Here is a 14,605-nt window from a genome sequence, read left to right as displayed (position 1 = left end):
ACACTATATGACAGTTAGTTACTGCATACGCATATATGCGAGCACCAGCTAAATGTATATTGAGTTTTAATTTGGAGGCAATTTCAAAGTCCTACATATACAGTGACTCAGTTGGCCACATAACATTATAAGTGGAATATCGACATGTGATTTATTCTAAAGACGTAACTTCTAAAGCACTCTATACGCTGACACAGTGAGGCACAAAGGAGAATGAACATCCATCTCTGATGCGCAACACTCCTGACGTTGCATTCTGCGGTATAATGAAATTTCTTTCTTAAATATTTTCACTGGTTAGAATGATGCAACCAGATAACTATCTTTGTGGGAAAGTAAGAAGATCAAAAGGGGAACTAGGCTTATGTATCAATTGCCTCCCTAAAGATAACGGTTAAACCACCCACAAATTGGAACTACAACTTATTGCTGTGACCTCCATACACACATTTCATTGTGTGTCCAAATGCCATATTTAAGGATTTCAAATAAACATTTACACTGATTATCACAAATGATAGATAGTCAACTAAAAAGAAATACAATACTATAAAATGAGATTCAAGAAATTTCAGTCACTAATAAAATCACAAAAAAGTAATTGATTTTTCTACTGATCACTGCATCTTTGTGATATCCAGAGAGAGAGAGAGAGAGAGAGAGAGAGAGAGAGAGAGAGAGAGAGAGAGAGAGAGAGAGATTTCACAAAGCTTGCAAAATTATATGCCATCCCCCTCCCTCCAAGGTTACAATTTAGTGCCATCATCACTTTATAAGCCTACTGTAAGAGTAATTAATACTTTGACAATTGTTTTGTATTTTTATGATGTACACAGTTATTCTGCTCTGTACATCGTTTATTCAAAATGTAGCTAACTCATATTATGTCTTCAAGCCTGAGAAGATAATTCATGAATGTTCCAAAGTCAAGTTAGGAGATTCATAATACGAATGCCTCACCGCACAGCACAAAATGGTTTAATGTTTCAGCTTACTTCTCCCGGCAGAATTATATTTCTGTATTTGAAAGAATCTGGGAAGCTAACATATTACCCAATTAGGCCAACACAAGTTTTTCAAAAAATAAAAGTGACAACACATTCTATAAAATATGAATAAAAACTGCAGATGTCTTTTTTTTTTATAGCAGATGTGAAGCAGTCGGTCGATGTGACAAACACTGAATTGAGAATATTAAAGCCTTATAGCCCATCATCTATAGAGGATGATACATACTGAGGGGGTCAATGGAAGAAAATGCTAAGCCTCGCTAACCTTCAGCTTAGTACGGATTAATCTGATCGCACTATTTCTCATGTTACAAAAGCACCACATTTCGGTAATTAGCTTATCCATATGTACAGTTAGAAAAAGCTGTCTACTACACAATTAGTTTTGCCTTATTGTATTTAAGTTTTCACTGCTGAATTTAAGCACACACTTAACAGCAGCATGAAACACTTTTGTGATTGGCACTTTCTTCCAACAACCCCCTGAATCAGCCGCCCGCAGGCTTGAGAGAGAGCTCTAGCGCCCCAGGAGAGAACCATCATTAGTACAAACATTCAGTGAACCACAGCTAAAAAAAATTGCAATACAACCAACTAAAGAATCATGAATTAATGACATTCATAACTGCAAAGGATTTTACATAATGGTGCCCAATTCTGGAGTAAACCACCTCAAAAACACAAAATACTTAATAATAATTTAAACATGATCCTAAATCGAGATTCTTGCAATGAAATGTCTCACACCAGTACCGACAATTTGTGATTTACCACTAAATGTTTACGGTACAAACTTATGATCTGTAATAGTGCCAATCTCCTGGATTCACATCCGAGACCCACGCTTCCTCTTCCATTACCAGAAGTTACTGCTACTGTACCATCTTAATTGGAAGACTAATTGTTTCTTCTCCAACAGTTTCCAACATTATTATTTGTGCTAACATATGACGACAAATTTACAAATGACTGTATTTTCACTATAATATTAAAATTACTGAAAAAATTAAAAAAGTGAAATACAAAAGTAACAACATAAATCGATGGCTTTAAGACAGAAAATAACTAACTTTAATGTAGTTCAATATATATTTTAAGCCTGATATTCTGTCTCGAGATTGGATTACTGCGTTGGTGTATGTTTGGTCACGTTCCCACCAAATGAAGGTACAATTCCTGGAAATGAATTAAGAAACAAAGATTAAAATTGTGTTGCAATCAATCCCAAACAAAAGAACTAAGTCTATACCCACACTGCTTAAGACAACGTACAGACCGTCGTGTAATTTTTTTTTATTGCACTTAAGCGCCAAAGAAACTGGTATAGGCATGCATATTCAAATACAGAGATATGTAAACAGGCAGAATACGGCACTGCGGTTGGCAACACCTATATAAGACAATAAGTGTTTGTCACAATTGTTAGATCAGTTACTGTTGCTACAATGGCCCCTACAGTGAGGTGACAAAAGTCAAGGGATACTAATATACAAATATACAGCTGGTGGTAGCATCACCTACACAAGATACAAGGGTTGCCCAGAAAGTAATGCACTGCATTTTTTTCCTCAGCCGGAAACAATGCTGTGAATGCAAAATGTTACAAATGTATTATTTGAAATCTCTTGAGTGTGGGCGCCAAGTTTCCGTCACTTCTGACAGATAACGTTGCTGCAGGACAGTTTCAAAATGGTGTCTGTAAGTGATGTACGTTACAATCAATGTGCCATCATTGAATTTCTCAGTGCAGAGAAAGAAACTGTGCGAATATTCACAAACTCTTCTGCAAAGTTTTCGGAGCATCTGTTGTCGACAGAAGTACAGTTAGTCACTGGGCACAGAGGGTGAGGTCATCAGAAGGCGGTTCGGCGGAGCTCCACAATTTGCAGCAGTCGAGGAGAACGTCCACGGCTGTCACACCTGACTTGTTGCAGCGAGCTGATGTTGTCATTCGCGAGGACAGATGCATTACAACTCGGAAGTTGGTGCTGCATCTGGAGGTGATTCACATAGTGAAACACTGGCTCCATCATCAGAGCAGGGACTCGTACTGAGAGGGCATACGAGGTGTGGCTAGAAAAAAACCGGACTAGTACTGGTGAAACAATAAAACGAATGCAATAAGGCTGAAAGTCGCGTGGCCTGTCACGTGACTCTCGCTCCGCCTACTGCTCGAGTTTCATCTGCCTCCTGCACTCAGTCTGCCCGTGGCGTCTGTTTTAAGTAGTTGACGTTTTGTCCGTGCATCGGAAAATGTTGAGTGTACAGAAAGAACAGCGTGTTAACATCAAATTTTGTTTCAAACTAGGAAAATCTGCAAGTGAAACGTTTGTAATGTTACAACAAGTGTACGGCGATGATTGTTTATCACGAACACAAGTGTTTGAGTGGTTTAAACGATTTAAGGGTGGCCGCGAAGACATCAGTGATGACACTCGCACTGGCAGACCATTGTCAGCAAAAACTGATGCAAACATTGAAAAAATCGGTAAACTTGTTCGACAAGATCGCCGTTTAACAATCAGAGCAGTGTCTGAGTTAACAGGAGTTGACAAGGAAAGTGTTAGGCAGATTCTTCATGAAAGTTTCAACATGAACAAAGTGTGTTCAAAAATGGTTCCAAAGTGTCTCACAATTGAACAGAAGGAACACCGAAGAATGATTTGTTCTGACATCCTGGAAAACATTGAAAGTGATCCCACCTTCTTACAAAATGTTATTACTTGCGATGAATCGTGGTTTTTTACTTACGATCCCGAAACTAAACGCCAATCGATGCATTGGAAAACTCCTGGTTCTCCACGACAAAAAAAAGCACGAATGTCAAAATCGAAATTCAAGGCAATGATGATTGTTTTTTTTGACATCGAAGGGATTGTGCACATTGATTGGGTACCAGAGGGACAAACAGTGAATCAGAATTACTACATTAGCGTCCTGGCTACCCTACGTGAGCGAGTACGGAGAAAACGGAACGATTTCTGGAGAAAAAAGTCATGGATCCTTCACCGAGACAATGCCCCAGCTCACAGTGCGTTGTCAGTGAAGACGTTTTTGGCAAAACACAACATTCCCATCTTAGATCATCCACCCTACTCACCTGATTTGGCCCCCTGTTACTTTTTTCTTTTCCCTAAAGTCAAGTCAGCTTTGAAAGGAACTAGATTTGAGACTGTTGAAGCAGTAAAAGAAAAAGCGACGGAAGTAATGTATGGACTTACCGAAAATGATCTGCAGCATTGCTATGAACAGTGGAAAATTCGTATGGAGCGGTGTAGAGACCGAGGAGGAGAGTACATTGAAGGAGATAACATGAAATTGTAAATAAATGTTTTTTCCAGCATCAGTCCGGTTTTTTTCTAGCCGCACCTCGTACATGTCCTTGTTTCGTGCTGTAGGAAGCTCATAGAAAAGGAGATTATGCGGAAAAATGGGATGTGTAGATAAAACACCATACTTTCGTGTGCATAATTCTCGTTATGTTCAATAAAGAATTACTGAAGAAAAAAAATGTGGTGCATTACTTTCTGGCCAATTCTCATATAAAAGGGCAGTGCACCAGTGGAGCTGTCATTTGTACTCGGGTAATTCATGTGAAAAGGTTTCCAATGTAATTTTAGCTGCACGATGGGAATTAACAGACTTTGAATACAGAATGGCAGTTGGAGCTAGACATATGGGAATTCAATAGGGACATCTGCACCTTCCCTAAGAATAGCGTCCATCATGCCACAAAATTCTCTGTACAGCACAAAATCTATTTCACTGGTGAATCATTATTTTTTACGTGTGAAATTTGAGAACAGCACATAAGATGCGATGAAGCAAATGATACGACAGCCAGCGATACAGCCTGTTGCCTAGTGGATCGTTTCGGAATAGCAAGACCTGCTGTTCTCACTCTGTCTACACTTTCTGGAGTTAAATCAGAATGGTTCATCCAGAAGGTGGTTACCTTTTCAGCACAGATCCAGTATTCCTAAATGCTGCAACCCAGTGGAGTATAGTGTTTGGATCTGGGACTGCATCTTGGTCCGACATTGAACTTTCGATGGAAAAGGCTTTTAATGGTGACCACAGAGTCACTGTTTCTAAAAAACTGCTCAAATGTGAACACAAGATGCTCTATGCTCTAATGCTCCATAGTGACTGAAACTGTATTGTCTGAGCTGTCTGCCATGGTTGCTCAAGCTCAATACTCCCACTCGTTGTCGAGTACTATCGATTTGAAAACGTGTTTCATCTGCTCCACCTGTGCATTCTCAGACATTTCATCCTTATATTAAGGCATCTGTTGGGTACTAGTAGGCTTCTCTTGGCCAGAACGCCCCCTAGCCATGTTAAAAAAAGGTAGCTAGCCAGCAGCAGGTACCGACGGTTATTCAGTTACCTCCAAGATAAGCACCGTAACTTAACATTTTGATTGCTACAAGGTCACTGGCAGATACTGCAGATCCTTACACAAGACGCCATGCACCTGCATGTGGCCATATTGCCAGGGCAGCTGACAAAAATACACAAAAACTTAGAAATTGCTTAAATAAAATAAAGTTTTTTCCTCAATCCTTGTTTGTGCCTGTTACAGCTCAAAAGTTTGAAATAAAAAATAAAAAAAAGATGCTTCTCTAGGACGCCTGCAGGTACATCACATCTCAATGTATAACATGTGAGTTCGGTGAGTCATGATGATACCAAATGCTGTAGGTCAGTTACCTTGCAGCAAGAATTAGAAATAAAAAACAATTTGTGAACAACAGACAAAAATAAAGGAAATGATCAGGCATACAGTATACAATTTATTGAATAATTGATTAGAATAGAGGATTGAGGCACATGGCAATCAGTGCATCTTGGAATAAAAAGTTCTGTGGAGCCATTTGTTCCAGGTTTCACAGAATGTGACTGCCTTCTTCACCAGTTCCAAAGCTTCAAACCTTTGATGAGTTTTGAAATTTGCAAGTAATTCTCCTGACACTTCTTTCACACTTTTCTATTCATCTTATCTTTTGCCTGTGTAACTGTAAGGCAGTAGCCTTTTGTATTTCCTGATGTCAGACAGCGAAGTTGAGCTCCTTGAGAACTTTGAACGAGATACCTATCCAATTTCCTGTTCACCCCCATCAACTCAATCAAGAAATACGAGAAATATACAGCATAGAGAAGTGTAAGTAGCCACAACCGCAAGGTGGGGATAAACCAATAATACATCGCCAACTGAGATCACATTTACAGGCTGCGTTCATCCACGGTACACATTTCATTGCCGAGCTGTACATGACTGGAATTGCATTCGAAAAACAGCATCTGAAGATACAGTGTACTAAATCATTTAGAGCATAGGGCCACTGGCTGGCACAACAAGTGACTTGTGACAGTTTGCCGTGTTCGCTGGCGCCCTCATGTTAGTTGATGTGTTAAATGTTCTGAGAAACAGGAATCCACAACTCATCAAACATCCAAAAGTACAAAATTTTGTACATGGCTGCACGTTCAGAGACTGTGAATAGTTACAATTGAAAGAAAACAGCCTTCGGTCACTATTTTTAACGAATTAACCAGGTTTCTACACTGCTAGGAGTGTCTTCCTCAGAATTTAAATCAAGGAATGGTCTATAACATGGTCACAGAATTATGACTAAAAACGTATGATACAGAGTATAAGTACAGACTCATCGTGAAAGACTGGCAGTACTTATATGTCATTTATAAAATAATAAATATGCCAAAAGGGCATTAGTCACAAAGATATTTAAGATAAAAAATTGTGATGGCGAGCCACTAAGGGCTGCTCGTTACTTATGTGGTTACAGGTTGCAAACGGACTCTTGACTGAGGAAAACACTCCTAGCAGTGTTACAACCCGGTTAATTCGTTAAAAATAGTGACCGAGGGCTGTTTTCTTTCAACTGATCCAAAACTACACCGTTAATTGACTGGACAGAGAAAACAGGATTGTGCCACTCACCGAGGCCAGTGATCAGCAGGAGCAGCCTCCACCCCCACCGCCCCCTGAGGCCACGCCGGCTCCGCCCCCGGGGCCACTCGGGTCTCCTTCCTGGCGGGGGCGGCCCCTCCGGCCCGGCAGCATCGCGCGGTCCACAGCCGTCTCCATGCGGCGCATCACGCGTTCCACCAGCAGCTCGACCGCCCGCGCCACATTGTGGCCCGTCGCTGCACTCGTCTCCAGGTAGTCCAGCCTGTGGGCAAGTGCGATTTGGATTGAACACCTGTGGCAGTGGGCCACCATGTACTATTTATTTATTTGCTGCACAAACTTCACAGCACACTATCTAGACACTGTGATGGGCACTAGGTCAGTTAATTATGCAGCTAACAATCAAAATCACAATAATAAAATGATATACAATTGTCACACACACAGTTCCCATAGTTATAGTTCATTTCAAAATGTTGTAGAAAGAGAACAACTACTCGGAATGGTGTCAGATTTGAACAGCATACTATTGATGAAGGGGGAAATGTCATGAAACAAAGAAAACATTTAACAAAATCTGACCAATAGATGGCGCAATAATCATCATAATACACACACCAGCAGACGTCCAGAACGGGCTCCTCAGATTGCATCTGAGATGCCCAACATGACTATCTCCATGAAGGATCAAGTGCTGCTGGTAAAGCTCTTTTACAAGAATGGTGACTGTGCGTCAGTAGCCCTGCGGAAGTTCTGGATGCTCAAGAGTATGAAAAAAGGCACTGGCGCAATGTCCGCAAAGTGTCTGGAGAAAATGATTATAGAATTTGAAAAGACAGGTTCTTCATAAATGAAATGTGGCAGTGAAAGGGTGGGGGGCAGTTAATCTGATGTCTGCTGAAGCTGTGGCCACAGCACTGCACCAGGGGGTGAGCAGTGTTCTGTAAATATGCAGTGCACAGAAAATGGTCCGACCACTGGACATGCCTGCGGGCATGGTGCATAAAATTCTGCGAGAAATCCGCCAATGCTATCCACTCAAAATCATCCATATTAGGGAGTTGCTTTCTACTGACCTGTCAGCAAGACCAATGTTGGCTCTGGAATGTCTTGCTACCATAGAAGTGGACAATGAATGGCCACGGACTTTCTGTTGACATATGAAGCCCATTTCTATCTCTAAGGACATGTCAAAACACAGAATTGCTGAATATGGGCATCAGAAAATCAGCACTCAGATCAACCAATACCACTTCATTCCGGAAAGGTTACTATGTGGTGGGCTGATGGCACTGTTTATCACAGGGCCATATTTTTTTTAAGGAGATGGGTCCTGCAGGTCCTGTTACCTGTACCATCACTTGGAAAAGTTTGAGTGTCGTTTGCACACTAATGACATTCCAACCCTTCAACAGTGCAGAAGTGTGGCTAGGATTATTTTTATGGGATGGCCACTGCACAGCCGGCAAAACAGCTGCTGCAGAGGCATTCTGAAAATGCTAGAATCTTCAGCCATCATTTCCCTACAGCCTGGTTGTCCAGATCACCTGATATTAATCAATGTGACTTCTCACTGTGGGGGCACCTGATGGATCTTGTGTTCAGTTCTCCAATTATGAACACACCTGAATTGAACACAAGCATTGCAAAATGCATTCTGAATGTGACCCTCAAGACACTCCGATCTTTTGTAGAACATTGTTCCACAATTTCAACTGATGGCAGGAAACACTAGACAGGACATTGAACAAATCTTGCACCAGTCTCATGACAATTAGAAACTCATGTCATTTTGAAACTTCCTGGCAGGTGAAAACGTATGCCAGACTGAGACTCGAACTTGCGACCTTTGCCTTTTGCGGGCAAGTGCTCTATCAATTGAGCTACACAAGCATGACTCATGACCCACCCTCTCAGCTTTAATTTCGACAGTACCTTGTTTCCTATCTTCTAAACTTCACAGAAGCTCTCCTGCAGTCCTCGCAGAACTAACACTAGCATATCACACTCCACTGTAGAGTGAAAATTTTGTTCTGGGAACAACCCCCAGGCTGTGGCAAACCCATGTCTCTGTGATGTCCTTTCTTCCAGGAGTGCTAGTTCTGCAAGGTCTACAGGAGAGCTTCTTTAAAGTCTGGAAGGTAGGAGATGAGGTACAGGCAGAATTAAAGCCGTGAGGACAGGTCATGAGTTTTGCTTGGGTAGCTCTATAGAGCACTTGTCCCCAAAAGGCAAAGGTCCTGAGTTTGAGATCCAGTCCAGGAAGTTTCATATCAGCGCACACTCTGCTGAAGGGTGAAAATGTTCATCCCAAAAGCTGTGGCTAAGCCATGTCTTCACAACATTCTTTCTTCCAAGAGTGCTAGTTCTGCAAGGTCTGCAGCAGAGCTTCTGTGAAGTTTGCAGGGGAGGAGACAAAGTACTGGTGGAATTAAAGCTGTGAGGATAGGTCATGAGTCGCGCTTGGGTAGCCCAGTTGGTAGAGCACATGACCATGATAGCAAAGGTTCCGAGTTCAAGTCTCGGTCTGCCAAACGGTTTTAATCTTCCAGAAAGTTTGATATCAGCGCACACTCCACTGCAGAGTGAAAATTTCATTCTGCCTAAGTCATTTTGGTTTTTGTGTAGTTTTTAGCACAGGACAATTAAAAGCCAATTTTTCCCATCCGATGTGCTATGACCTTGCCATGGTGGATGTGTTTACCTAACTAACAGTGTCACAACTGGGGACTGCTGAACTTGTGCAGTCATGCATATTGATCAATAGGGGCGGTGAGTGTACACCAAAACTATAGCAATCGTATTGCAATTCATCTGTCTTTTTTAGCCAACCACATTCACACTAAGATGCTTACAGCACCATCTATTGGTAAAATTCACCCCCACCCCCACCCCCCAACGCACACACAAACAACATTCACCAGCCCCTCCCCCCCTCTATCAATAATACACTGTTCAAATTTGACATAATTTTGAACAGTGCTTCTCATTCTGCAGTATTCTGAAACTGGAAGTTTAATTATGGAAAACCTGTAGCTTACAATTTGTGTAGTCAATGTTATCCGGTAGTGCAATGATAACTGAATGAACCACAGGCCTGTTAGTGTTTTGTGCATCCTATTACAACTTAATGTAAAAGATATGAACTGTGCAGATGATTGTAGATATCTAACTAAAAGAAAATAAGAGGGTACTTGTTGTCACAGAATTCACATCGAGTCCAAACTCCACAGCTAGTTGCCTACATTCTATGGAACATTAAGCTGCACTGTAAAGTTACAACTCAATTTTGCATACGGAGTACCTCAGAGCTAATATTATTATAGTATAACAGAAATCTATGTTACCTAGACCTACGTGTTTGACTTATGCCTGGGGTTCTGGAATTAAGCCCTAATCTGTCAGGAAGTTTCAGGTTTCTGTATGCTTCTCACACTTGAGAATAACCAGACTGTCTAAGGTTGAGCACATGACTGAGCTTCAGTGGTTGTTAGAAGTGTTTTTCGAGTGGAAGCTGTGTTTTGGTAGACAGGGCACCTCAGTAGAGAAAATATGGCACACATGGAAGAACAATGCAACAGTTTTAGGGCCATAGGATTTTATTCCATAGCACACTGGTCTTTTACTTTTTGTCTTTGTGAGATATTGGCTAATTTGTTTGAAATATTTCTGACATGAGATGACATTTTGTTCACTCATATTTGAAGGGACAAAGAGAGAATTTGTGAGATTTGCAAATGCATATGGTTCTGTCACTTCCAAATGAATGATGATACAATTTATGCATCGTCTAGCCAAGGAAAATACAATCAAGAAAGCTAATAAAGTATGAGAGGGACCCACTTGTGATTTATGTGAACTGCTCTTCCTTTTATCCCTCCTGAACCTACCCCTCTCTACTCCCTGAGGAAGGAACTACTAATTCCAAAAGTTAGGATTCTGTGTTTCTTTTACTTCTACCTGTGTCTACTGTGAGTACTACATATTTTGACGCTTGAAGATAAATACCGTTCAACAATTCTGTCTCATAATTTAAATACATTCTTTTGGTCAAGTTGTGAAGTTCAGATGACAAAGAGTTTCATTTTGTAAAAACATGTATATAATCTGAGCACCTGACATAATCACATCAAAACTCAAAATGTAAAGGCCTTCTTTGGAAATAGATAACAGATACACATTCACACAAGCATGATTTCTATTTCCAAAGGAGACCTTTTAGCTGAAAGCTTAAATGTTTAGTAGTCTTTTCATTATCCTGTCTGTGACTCAACACCACCTTTATGTGGTAAATAGCAATCTACCCTTTTCATAATATTGCTTTTAATAGTATCCTTACTTTCAATCATTCAGTTTTGTTAAAGATCCAATTACACAATATTTACCTAATTGTAAGACAAGGCTTTTTTTTCATAAATTCTTCATTCAAAAGCTACAGGGTCGTATTACATTCACAGATTAAATTATTGCTGCTGAGTTCAACATTTCTACCTCCTGTAACAGATTAATGCACAGATCTTCTTGCATTTACAGATGAAGCTTCAGCGATTGAGGCCACATACATGTTTATTGCTGGCCTCTGTGGCTGAGTGGTTCTAGGCGCTTCAATCTGGAACCGTGCTGCTGCTACAGTCGCAGGTTCAAATCCTGCCTCGGGCATGGATGTGTTTGATGTCCTTAGGTTAAGTTATGTTTAAGTAGTTCTAAGTCTAGGGGACTGATGACCTCAAATGTTAAGTCCCATTGTGCTTAGAGCCATTTGAACATGTTTATTTTGAAGAATTGGGAAGGGTTGTAGGGGGACCAGTGACACCAACTCAGCTGGGAACTAGGACAAACGTGGGGAAGGGAGTAGTGAGCGGCTAGCAAATTTTATTGTGCAGACAATTATGAGGAAGTACACTACGTTCATTGACTTTTTATAAAGATCTACTGTGTTTAATCTGCATTTTGCATGAAACCATTTGTAATCAGTATTGAATTGACTTTAAAATTGAAAGAAAGACAATAATATTCATTTCTGGAGGAGACTGTAAGATTCAAGATACGGGCCATTGGCGTACTTAACGTGTATCGAGCACCAATGCTGTCAATACTCGTTGTGAGGTATGATGGGCACAAAAGGGAAGAATGTGTCCCAGCTGGTTCTCCACAACCAATGAGAGAGCAGTGGGCAGACAATATGTTCAGAAGTGAGGGACAGAAGGACGTTGTTGCATTCTCTCAGTGATGTTCATTCAGAATCTGCTACGTTTAAAAAAAAAAAACCGTGTTCTCAGGTCCCACCTTGACCTTAACATCAGAAATAACAATATATTTGGAAGAAATGGCCAAATACTTGTGACAATGAAAATTATAAATTTCATTGCAGCTCATATACAGAAATAAATCGCCTCTTTTCTTGCCTCCCTCTTTTTAGATGAAACTATTCTCCCAGATAATGATACCAGTGATGATGAGTGAAACAGTGCTACCATAAATGACTGACAGAGAACAAGCAAAAAATGAAAATTAATGTAAACCATTTCTCTCTGTTTATTTTATTTCTCCTTGTACTACAAAATGTAGACAATCTACACATAGCATAAGTTTGGACTGAAGACGAGTCACGCTGTCGAAATATCATTCAAGAACGATGCCAATATCCAGCAGCATACCATACACCTCAAGATGTCAAGAATTAATGTGTTGCAATAAATTGTGGAACTTTCTGCAACATCAAATCAGTCCTCCAAAAGAGACAGCAATCTCGACAGGCTTACGAATCTCTGCAGAGAAACCAAACTACGACAAATATAAAATATCCACCAAAATTTTGTAAGATAAGCAACTGAAACTATAGTACAAGGTAAAGAAAGTTAAATATTCTTGGGAAACAATCCAGGAGAAATGTTTATAAAGATCTGGTATAAAGGAAAGGATGTCCAAGATGCAAAGAACTCACAGAATAATTTAGAATACCTACAATACAAAATGTTCACCTAGGAACCTTTTTTTTAAAAGAAACACCCTCAGCGGTGAAACCAGAATGCCCAACTGTCAGTAAAAGCTTAGAAGCAAAATCTAATAACTTACACACTTTCAGTTTTTCAAAAGCCTGAAAAATTTGAAGGGCTTGAAAAATGAGAAGCATTTTAAAGGAGAACTATAAGGAAAATATTAGACTCCATATAAACATCAGATTTTGGAAATGAAGTAATAAATATAAAATTTATCAGAACATGTTGTTGTTTTTGTGATCTTCAGTCCTGAGACTGGTTTGATGCAGCTCTCCATGCTACTCTATCCTGTGCAAGCTGCTTCATCTCCCAGTACCTACTGCAACCTACATCCTTCTGAATCTGCTTAGTGTATTCATCTCTTGGTCTCCCTCTACGATTTGTACCCTCCACGCTGTCCTCCAGTACTAAACTGGTGATCCCTTGATGCCTCAGAACATGTCCTACCCACCGATACCTTCTAGTCAAGTTGTGCCACAAACTCCTCTTCTCCCCAATTCTATCCAATACCTCCTCATTAGTTATGTGATCTACCCATCTAATCTTCAGCATTCTTCTGTAGCAATACATTTCGAAGGCTTCTATTCTCTTCTTGTCTAAACTATTTATTGTCCATGTTTCACTTCCATACATGGCTACACACCATACAAATACTTTCAGAAACGGCTTTCTGACGCTTAAATCTATACTCGATGTTAACAAATTTCTCTTCTTCGGAAATGCTTTCCTTGCCACTGCCAGTCCACATTTTATATCCTCTCTACTTCGACCATCATCAGTTATTTTGCTCCCCAAATAGCAAAACTCATTTACTACTTTAAGTGTCTCATTTCCTAATCTAATTACCTCAGCATCACCCGACTTAATTTGACTACATTCCATTATCATTGTTTTTGCTTTTGTTGATGTTCATCTTATACCCTTCTTTCAAGACACTGTCCATTCCGTTCAACTGCTCTTCCAAGTCCTTTGCTGTCCCTGACAGAATTACAATGTCATTGGCGAACCTCAAAGTTTTTATTTTTTCTCCATGGATTTTAATACCTACTCCGAACTTTTCTTTTGTTTCCTTTACTGCTTGCTCAATATACAGATTGAATAGCATCGGGAAGAGGCTACAACCCTGTCTCACTCCCTTCCCAACCACTGCTTTCCTTTCATGTCACTCGAATCTTATAACTGCCATCTGCTATCTGTACAAATTGTAAATAGCCTTTCGCTCCCTGCATTTTACCCCTGCCACCTTCAGAATTTGAAAGAGAGTATTCCAGTCAACATTGTCAAAAGTGTTCTCTAAGTCTACAAATGCTAGAAACGTAGGTTTTACCTTTCCTTAATCTTTCTTCTAAGATAAGTCGTAGGGTCAGTATTGCCTCACGTGTTCCAACATTTCTACGGAATCCAAACTGATCTTCCCCGAGGTCGGCTTCTACCTGTTTTTCCATTCGTCTGTAAAGAATTCGTGTTAGTATTTTGCAGCTGTGACTTATTAAACTGATAGTTTGGTAATTTTCACATCTGTCAACACCTGCTTTCTTTGGGATTGGAATTATATTCTTCTTGAAGTATGAGGGAATTTCGCCTGTCTCATACATCTTGCTCACCAGATGGTAGAGTTTTGTCAGTGCTGGCTCTCCCAAGGCCGTCAGTAGTTCTAATGA

General features: G+C 40.3%; 1 protein-coding gene across 1 annotated transcript in view; it reads right to left on the bottom strand.

Annotated features, from left to right (window-relative positions):
* Window positions 1–739: 739 nt before the first annotated feature.
* The window catches only part of LOC126215112 (ras-related protein Rab-27A), a 76,693-nt gene continuing 62,827 nt past the window's right edge, over window positions 740–14,605 (bottom strand). The window contains exons 6-7 of the mRNA XM_049941766.1: window positions 6,976–7,207; window positions 740–2,186 (exon numbers count right to left, since the gene is read on the bottom strand). Of these exons, the coding sequence (XP_049797723.1) occupies window positions 6,988–7,207 (220 nt within the window). The 3' untranslated portion in view covers window positions 740–2,186; window positions 6,976–6,987. The remainder of the gene's footprint in view (window positions 2,187–6,975; window positions 7,208–14,605) is intronic.

Source organism: Schistocerca nitens, chromosome 12, assembly GCF_023898315.1.
Source record: "Schistocerca nitens isolate TAMUIC-IGC-003100 chromosome 12, iqSchNite1.1, whole genome shotgun sequence".
NCBI lineage: Eukaryota > Metazoa > Arthropoda > Insecta > Orthoptera > Acrididae > Schistocerca > Schistocerca nitens.
Note: the sequence above shows the minus strand (reverse complement) of the source record. Positions and strands in the feature narration are given on the sequence as shown.